This window comes from Ornithodoros turicata, chromosome 4 (genome assembly GCF_037126465.1).
Source record: "Ornithodoros turicata isolate Travis chromosome 4, ASM3712646v1, whole genome shotgun sequence".
In the NCBI taxonomy this organism is placed as follows: Eukaryota; Metazoa; Arthropoda; class Arachnida; order Ixodida; family Argasidae; genus Ornithodoros; species Ornithodoros turicata.
The window spans coordinates 29,129,808-29,145,877 of record NC_088204.1 but is presented as its reverse complement, the minus strand read 5'-3'; the positions used below and the strand labels follow the sequence as shown (position 1 = coordinate 29,145,877).

At 43.1% G+C, this 16,070-nt stretch overlaps 1 protein-coding gene across 1 annotated transcript in view; it reads right to left on the bottom strand.

Annotated features, from left to right (window-relative positions):
* The window catches only part of LOC135392247 (uncharacterized), a 90,665-nt gene extending 74,792 nt beyond the window's left edge, over nt 1-15,873 (bottom strand). The window contains exons 1-2 of the mRNA XM_064622966.1: nt 15,768-15,873; nt 2,205-2,344 (exon numbers count right to left, since the gene is read on the bottom strand). Of these exons, the coding sequence (XP_064479036.1) occupies nt 2,205-2,344; nt 15,768-15,869 (242 nt within the window). The 5' untranslated portion in view covers nt 15,870-15,873. The remainder of the gene's footprint in view (nt 1-2,204; nt 2,345-15,767) is intronic.
* Between the last annotated feature and the right edge of the window lie 197 nt (nt 15,874-16,070).

Sequence of the window (16,070 nt, the reverse complement as noted above, 5' to 3'; positions counted from 1 at the left end):
TGATTCTGCAGTAAGCTTATGGACTTCGAATAAAAAGGCAACATGGCATGCTTAGGTATTTTTGCCTAGTAAACAGCACGTGTGTAGTACGCACACAATATTTATGCAGTTGACCACTTAAATTGATGTGGCATTGCCGACTACAGTAACGCTCGATGTGCAACACAAATATTGTAGAATGCGATTATTTTAGCTTACGTGCCAATCCAGTACCACCATGAAGTGTGAAGTTGTGACAAATAAATAGTTCCCCCGTTTCTTAGCTCTCAGAACACATACACTGGATTAATAAGGGCAGACAATGCTAGCATGAATTCTGAGCTCTTCTTCAATAAAATATTCACTGATAGTAAAGGCACCTTCCTGAATGGGAATTCATAACAGTGCAAACTTTAAAACGTGATCAGAGACGACATCACCTTCTGCGTGTCAGAAACGATTGTTGCTCCAACAGTAATTCATCTAGCAGCAACAAAAATGTACAAAAGGTGAATTAACTGGATTAATGTATACAGTGAAGCTTACACCATTCCTTCCATAGGAACCACTATTTGGTCAGCAAAAGTGCTTGAACTGCGAGGTTGTAGTTAATCAGAATTGTGACCGTTGTTTTCCACTCTGAAAGCAGAGGTTGTAATGTTGAGGGCTGATTTAAGAGTGGTGCCAAGACGTCTGCATGAGAGCGCCCATGAAAAGTGGAATATAGGTGAATGCTCAAATTATAACATCACATTGTGATACCTGTTGGAAGGGGTGGATCCATCCCCTCTGTTTGGGGGGGGGGGGGTTCTTTGTTGGAGCGCGTAGTGGTGGAGGGGAGATGGAGAAATCCAATGTAAACTGACATTATGGAGACGATTGCACCCCCCCCCCCTTGGATCCGCCACTGCTTGTTGGTAGCAGCTGGACTGCAAGTGACATGCCGACAATTTCTTCATGCACCAGATGCAAGCCAGACCCAGCTTCATTTCCACCTTCATCGTGCACCAGTGGTAATTCACAAGTTAGATTATCAATACTGGTGTATTGTTAATAGTGGCCCTATCAGATGAAGCACAGTAACCAGCAAACAGCTGCAAAATCGATTCACGAAGCTTCCTATTTTCATATCGCAGTATTATAAAGAAGACTGTTTTGTTGTAGAAGCTGTATTCTTCATAAACATGAACTTGAACCTCGACTTACCTCAATTTTGCTTTTTTTTTCTTTTTCTTCTCCTTGATACTCTGCAGCATGTTAAAAATTTGTGTGTACCCAAGACGATACACGAACTCACTTCAGACCATTTCGTGCAGAGATTCCTAATTGCCTCTCGAGTCGCGCGTTGCCTATGATGACATTCACGGACGAAATGCTTGTAGTAAATCGTTGCTTTCAGATGTGGAACTCAGTTCGCACGGCAGTCAATCGCTTTCAGCCAAGAGCTTCGCACTGATTGCTCTTTTGGTAAACTGAGGTAGGTTACTTCAATGCTCAGATGAATTGTTCTAACAGTCGGGAGCGTAGCATCGTCGCATTCTCGACAACTTCGCTGTAGCATATGAGATATAGCTGGAGCTCACAAAAGGCAAGGTTAGCACAAGTGGTCTTTCCAAACGATGTCGTGCCAAATAAATCTTCAGATGTTACTTCTTTCCCGCTTGAGCAATAACATCACAGTTGCTTGCAAGTGCACAATGCACAGAGAACGAAGCCAAAGAAACCAAGCTGCCAAGCCAAGACAGTTAAACCCTAGAGCAGTCACGTCTGTGCGCTCGTGCGCATGGTTTGCCAACAATTTGACGGGCGGGCAGGAAAACTAAAAAAAATATTTATTTCTAAAAAACTACAAATCGTTAGATCGCAATATTTGGCAGACATATTCAGTGTTCCGTAGTGGGCACACGGCGTGAGCGTCGTTCAATTCTGTGAAACTAAAGAAATCGGCATATCTAACCTTTAAGGTCATATTTTACGCAGTTTATTTTTAGAGACTTGTTTTAACGTTTCTATTTTCATGTTTTAAAGGCTTTCTTCTTAAGCGATTTATTCTTAGTCGTGGATTTCGGGCACCCCTCGATGCAATATACCACAACTCGTTTAAACCAATGCTCAACTTCTTCCTGTCGCATTGTGTGTTTATTGCAGACCTGACGTGTAACGAACGGCGTTGTCAGTTCTGCATTCAATGCCACGTTAAATGAAGGAACAACGAGTGCAGTTACCTCATAACGTATCTGTAAACCTCCTCTGATTTATCGCCGTCGCCTTCGAATGACCCACCTCCTGCTGCGACGCCGAAGAAAAAGAAGCTGTTTTCGGTCTCGTGAAGGCTCTTGTATTCGTCTCGTAGCTCCAGCAACATCTGCAAGAGGAATGCTGCCTCTGAAGATCCACAGTATACAAAGAGCCTCACCACATTACACGGTCCTTGCCACCAAGTATGACGAATGACATCTTTCTCTCCTCTGATATCTTGAAAATCCACTCCAATCGGCTCCGAAGCGTACTGTCCATCTCGCTGAGGAGCCTCTGCTAAACCGGTTTTTAAGTCATGAGAGCGTTTTGTATGCAAAGCCCCTTTGGGCTTCTGGGAGACACTGAACGTTCTTTTCCGGTAGAGCCGCGTTTCAATACGGCTGTCGCAGCCTTACAAATATTAATTAAGGTACACATGGGTTCTACCGAAGAGGATGGTGCGGAGCGCTAAAAGCACTCCGACGTGGGGGTATGTGAGAGAGAGCGTCCGGAATAGAAGATGTCCCGTTTCGTAAAAAGGGGTGCGCTCCATTCGCTCCGGAGCTGCTAGTTAACGTGTCCATGCAGTTACGTTAATTCTAACAAAAAGGCGTACTCCCCGCGCTTTCCACGAATCACGAGCGATAACGTTATCGTTCCGTGTAATGATTCCCCTTCAGCGTGCTACGAGGTGAGGTTCGGTTACAATACTATGGGCATTCCCGGCACCCCCTCTCACCCCGCGAGAAAAAGGCCCGCGAATATATGCCCAAAAAGAGCAAAAATGGGCGCTATATTGATTAGGGGTCCACGGCACGGGCCTCTGGGCCGAATGTCGTTCGAGAGACAACGCCGCACCTTAGAAGAGCACTATGAAGTTGTCGACGAAAGCGATTGAAAATAGAGAACAGGCGGCCGGTTAGGAATATCTATTTAATATACAAAAATGCAAGACTCTGACGCAGTAGGCCGTGTTCCAAACAACAATAAACTATATCACCGGCACTTCGGCAGAAAGAGAGGAAAACAACTAAATGGAAACTGATTGGGCAAGTCGCAACATATACACTCTCAAGTTAGAGAAAACTAAAGGAAAATAAACCAACTGACAGGTCAAGATATGAATACCCGCGACGGTGAGAAATGCGTATAGCACAAAAGCACTTGCGAAATAAACATCCAAGTTTAAAGGAACTGTACAGTGAATGGCAAACCTGTAAAACACTGTATGCTTTTCTGAAAGTTTGTAACTAGGACGTTTCAGATATGTAACTGATCTGCTGCATATTGAGCATTTCTTCAGCAGTAGAATTTGCAAGATTGTTGCGCAGAGCAAAGCCTGCGGAGTTCAGACGCGTCTACCCTGGGGCGACTCGCGCGCCATCTATAGAGAACGCAAGTAATCATGCGAGCCACCAGGCGAAATCGTGGCGTTTACCGCGAGTACTACACATTTCATGGACGGTCGTGCACATTTTGTGTATCCCGGAACACAAGAACGCAAACGAGACGTTCGTATAAATCACTTGGACGCGATATCAGGCCATCGAAAGGAACAGAGGTTCTCATTGGGACAACTTCGTAGCTTTTATAATTAAAAAGTTAATTAATGAATTTTAGGTAATTAGTCATTTGACGGTCGAGCAACATATAGCCAAGAACGTCCGCCGGCCCAGAGATGATAGAAGTGAAAACAGCATGTCTATTGTCCCTATAGTTTGTAATGAAAAATCTGTATCGCCTTAAAAAAGACACCCTGTATATGCTACATTACAAGAAAGATAGCTGGTACTACCACATCTAAACAAGTGACTTAACATGAACACGATCACATAGCAGAGTGGATAACAACAACCTTTATTGACTTATGCCGCGACAAGCATGACTTTGTCGTAAATGCTTTGTGCCGTGATAAAGGGACTATGACTGTGTTCGCAGTACCATTTAAAAAGTTGGCACCTATAGGGCTAAATTGCTGCTCCCTATTGCGTGCAGTTATTCTGATGCCTACAGAGCTGTAAGCTGTTCTTCCGGGTGAAAGAAAGCTTCAAGACTGCGTACGTTGTGGCTCACTTCCAAAGACATACGGTCGGAGAAGAAATTACTGGACATAAAGCACAGTGAAGCGTGCTCAACCCAGGCCACAAGGAGGAACTATTACTTTCAGCCACCTTCTGTTAATACACCAAAAACACCTATTTCCATTGAAAGAAAGACTGTGGGCTTTTTTTTGGGGGGGGGGGGGGAGAAGGGCACACGAGATCATAACAAATGGTTTCCAAAACCTGTTACGTCGCATTCTGACATGATCTCAGCCAATATTGTCAGCTGACAGAAAACATATGCCAGCAGATTTTGAACACGCTATAGAAGAGGGTCTGTCCTTGAAATGATGAGATCTGTTCACTTTCAGGTGACGACTTCAGGTATGTAATTCATAAATGTTTCGAAAGCTGTCATGAAGCAGCGACTGCAACTAATCTGTAGAACTGGGCAGAACAGTAGAATGCGAAATTTGTTCAAAGTGTGCTATAACGTCATACAGATGGGATATGAACGAGCTGACGAAACGTTTTTCTTGCGTAAGAATTAATACACCTGTAGGTGCTCAAAATAGAAAAGCAGACTGTTGATTTTCGCAGGAGACAGCCACGAAGGCGTGATTTTTATTTTTCATTTACTTTTTTTTTTTTGCTTCCTAGAGGACCTCAACTGACGAACAAGCTGCAGCACATTATGGTTACGAATTTTTTTTAAAGAAAAATAAACCTGTGGTTTTCAGTATGTTATAGGAGAGGACTGGTTACACAAATAGGGGAAGATTTCTTTTAGACCACCTATATGTGAATATACTATCTGAATATACTATTTTTTGCAAGTGCTTGATATTCTCGAACGTTTGGTAGAACAATGAATATAGATCAGCTTGATATTGTGAGAATGAATGAGATGCAGACGCATCGCTATTGTCGATTGGTGCCCTGTAGCCCGCGGCGCGAGATTCGCTCGCTTTTGCTGGTCAGCATTCCTGGCGATCTGACCTATCCAATAAAGCTCTCACAATATTTTGATGTGAAGCTAATCTCCACGCACCCAGCATAAATAATCTGGGGCTCCTTCAAGAAGGTTAATTTGCCGGAAATTTAACGTAAACTTGACCCAAAATGTGCCCAGTTCTCGACTTCACACCACGTCAACAGATTTATTCTCGTTCTACATGCTCTTCGGGATGGCAGACTCATGCTTCCCCAGGCAAGGAAAGAGCACAAATGATGTATATGTAGATGTCTGAAGGAAGCTCGTAAGGGACAACTTTTTCATATTTCGGCACAGTTTAATGCGCCCCCATTGTTCACAGAACAAAAAGATGAGAAAAAAAAAGTTTACAATCTATATATGCATCGTCCAAGAAATGCACACAATTTTTTTCTGTGATATTTAAGAGAGTCAAACTACACCACTAGCCGCTTTTGGTTTGAATAGCCCAGATTGGCAGTTAGACAAGCAGATGTATGCCAACATTGAAAAGATGAAGGAAAAAAAGTTATATCCCTCACCATGAGTATTCTATGGCCATCTTCCTTAATTTACTACAGTCGACCCGCGTTTATCCGGACGGGCTCGTTTCCTGTGAAAATGTCCGGATAGCGGGTGAACCGGATAAGTGAAACGCCACAATCCAGAGTGATCCCAAAAAGGACATCTTTATAGACCATTACACAGAAAACTATCAATTGCCATCTGTTTCATTCTAATACGCCCATCCAGTTCTTGCAAACTTTTGCTAATGGCATTAACTTGCGAAATATTTTTGTTGCTCAGAAATTACTAGCGCTGTTCACAGTGCCGCCCACGCATTTTCTACCTTCACAGCTGGTGCGTCCCCGCTTTCATCATCAGATTCTTCTTGAACACTATCGGAAGTGACGACACTGACGATGTCGTCATCTGTGATTGCAGCGCAGGGGTCGTCGTTGCGGACCTGCTCAGTGGATTACTTTTGCGTAACGTGCCAAGTCAGAAAGGGAGAAAATTATTCCTAGCAACACCCTCCTTGTGTCAGCAAAAAAGGAGGCCACGACCAGGGTCCTTGACCTCGCATGACTAGGTGTGGGCCAAGTGTCCTTCCTGGACAATGACCGGATAACTGAAGCCGATTGTTGGGTATTAGTCACTTCTGTTCCCTGGAATTCCCGTCCAAGTCCGGAAGCTGAAGTCCGGATAAACGAGGGTCGACTGTACTTTTCATTGCTTACACCTCGACGGGTGTTAATTATCCTAAAATGGTTTTATTCCCAAAGCCATGAGAATGACCGTCATCACATTATCAAGTTTCAACTGTATACCAAGTAAAAACAAACATGTTTTCTGCAATCAAACATGTGCTTTTCTGCAACCAAAATGTGAATTACGTCGTTGAATTACAGGCTTCAGTGAAAAAAAAAAAAAAAAAAACGTAACTGCTAGTGACGTAACATGTGATGCCAGTGTCTTTCACCGCACCCCATGTTATTCCATGAGCAGTTAGCATCAGGGTCAATGACTTTGCATCGGTGCACTTATGAAGGGTAATTTCATGTGTGCCGTAGTTCGTGGTTGTGGAGCATGCACATATCCAGTATGCCATGTGAACTAGGGCAGCATTTTCCTGCATAAACATTACATGAGTGAAGACCCCAATAAATGTAAGCAGCACTGTTTACGTACATTTGACAACCTGCATTTTTATTTCTGTGATGTTCTCTTCGTAGCAAGAGGGCAAAGGTGCTGGCAATGTGGTACATGTTTATAATATGTAGAACCAGAGATACAGAAATAGATTGACAGCATATCATCTCATTGTGTCCATGTTCGTCTGTCTCCTGTTCTACATTTGTTATTGTTTTTGTGTAGTTGCTTGATTAAGCCCAACTGCAGGGTACAGCAATTAGAGAACGTTCAGAACATGCAACGCGTACATTTCCTCATTCTCCGCATTCCTCATTCAAATAACGTTGAAGAAGGAACCGTGCGAAGAAAGAATCCAACAGTGAAGCTGGCTTCAGTACACTAAAATATGTCACATGTAACAATACATAGTATACCGTAGTGTTTCCCAAACCGTGGGTCAGGACCCCCAGGGAAGCCGCGATAGCCCAAGCGGGGAAAAGATCACTTGGGAAAAAGAAAAGCAGATGAAGTGAACGCAATATGGCGACAAAACTAAGGAAACTATCCCGCTACAACTGCAATTTATTGAAACACACACACACACACATAGACATAAAATAAATAGAAACGTGCCGCAAAGGTACTATAGCATACTTCGTGGTCGTAGCCCTTTTTAATACAGACGTTATGTATAGAATGAAACAACTAGAACTACCTGTACATTAGTACAGGTAGGTAAACCTTATCTGCAAGGTCTTTTGACATTCTAATTTTCATAATTCACTAAGATTTTTTTTTTTTTTAAGGAAGCCGTTTTTCCTTCTTTCGAGAAACAGAAATAGCAGAATTGATTATTTTGGATATGAGATGAATCCTTCATATCTGCATGCTTCCAATTATTATCCACAGAGGTAATATTTGTTTGAGTTTAAGAAACAAACAAGCTTCAGGTTTTCCATTACAGAGACATCTCGCTCGCACTATTCTACTTCCCTTATTATCCGCAAGGGCGTCGGAAGTCCTTCACGGCAAGGGCCCAAACCTAACCTAACCTAACCTGGAGGAGAGCCCTGCAGGACATGGAGTTCGAGATTGAGAAGTGCGGCACATACAAAAATAGGATCCACTAGAAATGACTCGTCCAAGTGATCTGATGACGGTTGCCGTTGCAATGCAGATGGTGAAGGCCATCTCGCGTTCTTGATTACCTTGAGGCGAAAAAACTCGCACTAGAGCGGCAGTAACTGCAATACTTGTTGTTGCTAGTTTCCCTAAAGGCGGTAAGACAAATTTGTAGAAGTGAGCGAGCAATGGCGTCTTTCTTCATTTTCTTTAAATTCATGTTATCGTAAAAAGTACGTGCATTTCTACGGCAAACGGTATTTATTGCTGCACTATACGCTCTGTCCATTATTCTGGCCATGGTTAAGGCAAAAACAGCCAGATAAGCATCACGAATAATCAAACGTACCAGCGAATTCCTCGCTGCAGGATAAGAGCTTCCACTGAAGGCCTCCTCCTCCGTTGACCAAAAGCAAGGTAGTGTCCTTTCCTGGAGAGCAAGTTGCGTTTTCTTGTACCATCTAAGCAAGGCTATTCCATGGCATGTCACTGCTCTCCGCGTAGTAGGTATGCACATACAGTATCACGCAGAATAATTGGGAATATAGTGCCCACCCGGGTGAATTTCGTTTTTTACTAGTCTTTTACGTACTACTTTTTAAACCGGTGTTCATTTTCATTCTGCGGTAAAAATCTGAAAGGAAATCTGTCTCGGATGAGATTGCAGACGAAAGATGGGGTGTGGGGATCCTCAGAGCGAATGAGGGCCTGGGGTGGGTGTATGAGTGTGCACAAATGTAAGAGTGAAAGGAGGGTGGGTGACAGAGAGTGACTGGTTTGTCCCTTCAGATGATGCACCGTGGAAGGCGCTGAGAAGGCGTGTTAGCTTAGCTCAATTGATAGAGCCCTCTTCCGGTAATCCAGAAGATATGGGTTCGAGTCCTACAGCTGGCTGACCTTTTCAGTGACTTTCATCTTTCATCGTTAATTTCTTAGGCAACTTGAGGCCTTGTATGTAATTGTCCCTTCTATGTTGTTCTAGCCTCAGAACATCAGTTCTCTCAAGCCTATCGGACTGCCGCTAAAATATACTCCAGGGCTGTGACCACGACCAAGCTTTTTTTTTTTAGAACCACCTTACCTGTGCTCATACCACATTACTCTCGAGCAATCCTCGTCAATTCTGGAAAGTCATCAATCCAAAGGAGGAACCTATCACCCATCTCGGTTCCACTTCTGGTGATTTCCTCCCTGACGAACCATGTGCATCAGCATTCAACTCCTTCTTTCTGTCGGTTTTCACCAGGAATTCCTCGTCACGTCCACCAAGCATACCCGTATGTAACTTTCCTCCCATGGGAAATATCACTGTCCACCCTCGTGGCATTGAAAAGTTGATCGATGACTTGAAAACATCCTCACCTTCAGGATTAGACAATATCAACTCAAAAATCTTGAAAAATACTAAAACAATAATTAGTTCTTTTCTGACACTAATCTTTACGCAGTCGCTCGCAACGGGAGAAATCCCCCACGACTGGCGCCTGAACAGAGTAATCCCCACCTTTAAAAGTGGAGAAAGGTCATCAGTTGAAAACTACCGACCTGCGTCGCTAACATGTATCCCATGTAAGTTACTAGTACATATAATTTTCTCTAACTTACTTGCATACCTGGAATCTAACCAATTTTTCTCCTCGTTTCAACACGGCTTCAGGAAACTGCACTCTTGCGAAACACAACTCGCCATCTTTTCTCATGACCTTTTTTTATAACAGTGACTCTGGTTACCAGACAGACGCTATCACCTTAGACTTTTCGAAAGCCTTCTATAAGATTTCTCACTGTCTTTTATTCAAAAAGTTATCAGCACTAAACATCTGCCCACAGGTGCTCGACTGGATTCGGAACTTTCGAAATCATCGTCAGCAGTGCGTTTTCTACAACAATGTCCTATCTGAACTCTCTACTGTGTTATCCGGCGTTCCCAAAGGCTCTGTCCTTGGTCCTGTTCTGTTTGTGATCTATATTAACGATCTTCCTTCTACCTTAATCTCTAACGTAAGACTATTTGCAGACGACTGCGTAATATATCGAATTTCTTGGGGACGACCATGTAGCATTGCAGAACGCAGGACATAGGCAAATGCAAAGTAGTGAATTTCTCCCGTAACCGTGACATCATCACTTTTGCTTACACGTTACATAACAGGTGCCTATACCTACAAGTATCTTGGAATTCATTTCGCGTCCGACCTCTCATGGACGTGTCATGTAAACCACATCATTTCCACTGCCAATCAAGCTCTTGGATACTTACGTCGTAATTTTAAACATGCTCCATCCGACCTAAAACGGCTATCATACCTAGCGATTGTTCTTCCAAAGTTAGAGTACGCTTCGTCCATCTGGGATCCGCACCAACAATCTTCTCACTAATTCCATTGAAGCCGTTCAGAGCCGTGCATCCAGATTCATACTCTCTAACCATGATTATCACGCATCCACATTCAGCATGAAATCTGAACTTAATATTCCTAGCCTTTCAGACAGACGTGCGGTAGCGCGATTGTGCTCGTTGTACAAGTTATTTCTTCTTTGTCTGTCACAGCCTGAATTCCTGACGTCTACAGTACACATCTCATCACGACTCCACCATTGCTTCGAACTAAATCGCACTCTCTGTCGAACATTAATATGTGATACATCCTTTGCTCCCCGCACCACAAGAGAGTGGAACTCGCTTCCCCAATCCATTGTCTCACAAACTTCCATGACACACTTCAAGCAGGCATTGATTTCCTATCTTTCATGAGCACATCGTCAACAAACTAGTTGATAATACAATGCTCGCTAATATGTGCATCAGCAATATTTTTTTTTTTCGCGTTGTGTTCTCTTGTCGGGCTGTTGTCTGTGTCGTTTCCACTATTTACACATCCATTTTGTAAATACTCACTTCGTTCTGTAATGCCCTCAAGTGAGGGACTTGAACGTATAATAAATCAAACACGAACACGTGACACGTTTCACGTAACGCGCCCTTTTCGTTAACGGGACAAATGCGTAATCTCTGGCTCGCGTAACCACCAACGGTGTCGTATGCCTTCAGGCTGTAAAATGCTCTGGATATGATACTTACTGACAGCAGGGACTACATTGCTGCATATCCGATCTGTTTGCAAGACGGTAATTACGACCGTGTCACCCTGTAGAGTCTCCAGATTCAAGGTGGTTTTCTTGAACATCCGTGTTGCTGCACTTCCGCCAAACGAACTAACGATTATTGTCTCAACACCGGAAGAGCAGCATCCTAGTTGTTGGGCTAGATGGTCAGTTATGAACCTTTTCTGACTACCGCTGTCAAATAGGACCCAGACCCACCACTTCTTCGTAGGGCCTCTTTCCGTGGCCATTGTTGCACACAGAATGATTTTGCCGGATTGCTCAGAAGGAGTCGCTGAAGCAGCAAAACAACATCTCTCGCCGCATCGACGGTACTGCTTGCGACTGCAAGTTGTTGAGCTTGCATTTCGAGCATAGTTAGGGTCACATAAAGTAGTACCGTGTCAATACATGTATAAGATCAGCAGCGTTTCCAATGAGCAACGACATTAAGTAACACATTTTAATTTTCTCATTGGCCGTCAGAGTGTTGTTATTGTGAACAGCAACTTCATACCGGTTCCAAAAAGGAAGCAACCTGTCAAGGGAACCATCGAATTTGGGAAGTTTCAATTTTTTGTAGTGTTATCTTGTTTTCTCTATTGACGAAGCATCCATATGCGAGGTGGGTCTGCAAGTGGTAGCAGCGCAAACGAAGGTTTAGCCTAGTTATAGGTTCCAAAATCTGATGACGATACTCGGCTACGGTTGTCATCTCTCGGTCATATACTTCGTCAACGAATTTATCCTTCAGTTCGTTATCCACAGTTTTTAAATCTGTAAAGATACCCTGGAGCTTCTCATGTAGAACAACGAAGTCATGTTCCTCTGTAGTTTCTGCTTGCTGCTTTTCAGCTGTGTCATTCCTTAATCGTGTGGCTTGTAAGCGTAAAAATCTTCCATCTCTTCGCAGCTTGTCGACGGCCGACATTATCTTTGGTCTTGGTGGTCTTTAGTCTTTGACCTTGGTGGATGAAAAGGATCACTGCCGGTAGTCAATCCTTGTGATAGCAGTAGCCCTGTAACCTTAACCATTGTAAACTTGTAGTATCCTGGTCACGGCACCAAATTTTGTAGAAACCATTATACCACAGGACAACCGCTGAAGCTGATGTTAACTGCATAATCAAATTGCTCACGATGCGAGATGATGATATGTGTGATGATGCGTCTACGCGCAGTCTTCTTCATACCTTAAACACATACGTCCTTTAAGGATGGTTCAGCTGGGACGCTTAGTACGTCCAGTGGATATCCAGATATATCCAGATTACGTTGAAAAGAAGTACTGTAGATGATCGAATGCTTGTTCAGATTGCGTTGCTCGTACGTTGCAGAGATATCCCAGCTGAACGTTTCTCCCCTCTAATGCTGTGCTCGAAAGTTATATGAAGCCAATAATGGTATGATACACCGTCTATCGCAGTACGGCATTTCAATAAGGATGACGGTGCTTATATGCTTCACCGAACATCGTCACATCCTACAAAACTATGCAACGAACATAAAGTAAGACCAATACCAAATTGTACCAAGCACAAAACCACAGAAAAGAGCAAAGACGCGCAGGATCAGGATTGATCATATATGGTCCATATACAAATAACCAATCTTGGATAATTTTCCAGAGGTGACGTTCAGTCAGGATATTCCTACTAATCTTGACACTGTAAGAAATTATTTAATTATATTTGATGATCGCTTAGCCGACAAACAAAGACTTGGTCAAAGAAATCTGCAATTTTTATGTGGCTGGCTGTCACCACCTCAACTGTTCAGTTATAGTCATAACACAATATTCACTTATTAATGATCCTCTGTATAGATGCATTCAGTTTAACAGCAGCGCCTTAACTTTATGTCGCTCGGCACGCACTGAGGACCAAATGCATATACTTTCACGACAACTGATTGGTCATAAGAAAAGTGAACTACTGTCGAGTATATTTTATTTGAACTTTCCGCACCGGTAGCACAACACAATAAAAAACACTAACTTACAAGTAGACGTTCTAAGTTGATGTTTTTTTATTGTGTTGTGCTACCGGTGCGGAAAGTTCAAATGAAATGACAAACCCCGGTGCTTGAAGTATCTTCTGTTTAGTATATATAAAGATGCTTCCAAGAAACCATATTCATACCTTGTAATTGACCTGTCCCAAAACTGTTCAGACCAATTAAGAGTGTGGACTAAAATATTTCCAGACGATCACTGGCAAATAGTATATAAAACATGACACATGTCAAGAAGAATATTCATTTTCTCAGTTGCTTGCGGATGCAAAGTTGCCGGAACAACGGTATTTTCTCCTGGAACATGCTACGAAAGAGCAACCAACTGCCGTGAGAGAGGTTTGTACAAATCTTTGTAAAGGAAACATTAAGGTAGCTCCAAAAGTGAGAAAAAATCAGTTGCAACCTTATGCAACACCTACACTCTTAAAAAAAGGGCGTACTTTAACTCCTTTTTCTTGCCACATATATCACTCCCTTTTGGAGAGTGCAATTACTCTCGAAAACTCCTCACTCCCCTTAGGGAGTGGGGTTGGGCTGTAACACCCTACTGTATAGTAATTGTATTCTCAAAAAGGGAGTCATAGGTGTGGCAAGAAAAAGGAGTGAAAGTTCATCCTTTTTTAAGAGTGTATCCGCTTTTTGGCAAAACGTGAAACTACAGGAGCAAAGAAAGTTCGCAAGGTATTGCAACAATCTCGTGGTTTTCTACAGTTCCTATTGCAACCTTTGCTGGGACTTCCCTCGAGCATAGGTGGAAGGGCGATGGCAAGAGCAACTGGAGTGTAGTCGATGGAGAAGTACGCGCTTGTGCCTTACAGGGAAAGCCCCGTCCCACAGATATTGAGGAAAGACGAATCAGACGACATCAAAGCAAAAGAGATAATTCAATATCTTCACTCCTTGCAACATCACACTGTGAGTGACAGCAAACCTGTATTGGATTCAACAACAACGAGAGAAGAGGAAACACAGACCGATGAGAAAAGTAATACTGTCGTTGACTTCAAGAGCAGTGGTTACAAAATCAGATCAGAACACCGATTATGTCTTCTCGAACCAACCATCTCATGGGGCAGGAACACATTGTCGACAGTTAGCGGCTAGACAAAACTAATGTAATTGACCTCGTTTACTATCTCGTGACGAAAGCAACAAATGTTCAAAGACCTCCCTATTTCGATCGGAATTTGCGGCTATTGGTCAAGCTAAGCTTACCAGCACTTATTGTGCACCCATTTCGCCTTCAAAAACATATAGCAGAGAAAACTCTGGCCACTCCTTCAACTCCTTCCGTGAAGCTTCCACACCTCGACGTGCGTCACCACGCGACGCACGCGACAGCTAACATGGACACCGTACTGAATTCCGAGGAGGGAGGCTAATTCGAAGAAGAAAAAAATACTGTCACACTTCCCTCCAAGACATCATTAAAAGGTATTAGCTAATCATCAGCTGATGACAACATTTTTGGCTTATGACGGGAACAGAGGAGTTATCTGTGACGGCAAGGTGGTGGCACACTCGTCTATCGTCGACCTTTTGAAGTGCGAACTTCACAACAGGCAACCTCCCTGGATGAGTGGAGACATTTCGGCTACAATCAACGCCTTATCTATCACTCGATGCTCTTAGAGTTTGCAGTAGGAAGTACTAATAGTGGCCTACTATGACCTGCAACATGTCGGCAGCTTTGGTGGAGTGCACAGACTTGCTCGAGCCATTAGCGAAAAGAAGGACAAAGTCGCTAAATTTCTGGAGAGAAGTGATGTGTACAGTTTGCGTAAAGAATACAAGCGACCCAACAAGTTTCGAAAAACCATTGCGCTTGGAATTGGCGACGTGCACCAGGCAGATTTAAAGGACTTGCAAACTCTAAAAAAACGGAACGATGGTTTTCGCTATTTGCTCTTCTCTATGGATGCTTTCTCTCGGCTTCTTGCCATTGCACCTATTCGTAATAAACGATCATTCGGATTATTCGAGCCTTTAAACTTGCCTTTCAAAGAATTGGCAGACACAAGCTCTTGCAGACCGATCGTGGAACAAAATTTACGAGCAAGGTTGTACAACAGTTTTTGAAATCAAAGAGGATTCGCTTAATCGATACTAACTCTCAGACTAAAGCAAGTATTGCTGAACGATCTCAGAGAACTATGATGTCCACACTCCATCGTATCTTCACATAACAGGGTCACAAGCGATATATGAACATTTCACCTGACGTAAAAAAGGTTACAATAATAGCGTACACAGCTCACTTTCTGCCAGACCAGTGGATGTAAATAAAGAAAACAAGCACATTTTCCGAGAAAGACTGTACCCCAGCGCGGTTGGACCGCCAAAAAAGCCACTCTACAGTGTTAGTGATATAGTGAGAATTGCAAAATAGAGACATCAGCTAGTAAAACATTATTTAGGATAATTTACATCAGAACGCTTCGTAGTGAGGGCGATCAAGTTAGGTTATCCGAACACGTACCTATTACGTGATCTTAAAAATGGAGGCGTCATGGGTAGGTTTTATGAGAGTGAAATTGTGCGAGTGAAAGAGGTTCCAAAAGTAGAGAAGATCACAAAACGGCCAGTTAGAAATGGGAAGCTTCAGTACTTGGTTCAATTCACGGGCAGTCTGGACAAGAAGGATCGCAGAAAATTACCTTGGTCTCGGTTTGCAATGACCAGTCGAGACAAGTCGGCCACCTGCGACACAATATGGCCCGAGGTTCATTCTCAGCTTGATGGCACGTGGTCATCATCATCGGACACAGAGGAAGAGTAGCCTGTGCTAGGTAGAGATGTGTGTGGCAGGTTGAGAAGAGGTTACACACATGAATTTCGGATGTAGCGTGTGTGTCGTCTGAAACATGCCTCCTACAAGGAAATATTGGAATGTGGGTTAACACATGTAAGCAGAACGTCGCACATGGAAGCTTTTAAAATTGTGACGGACATGGTGTTGT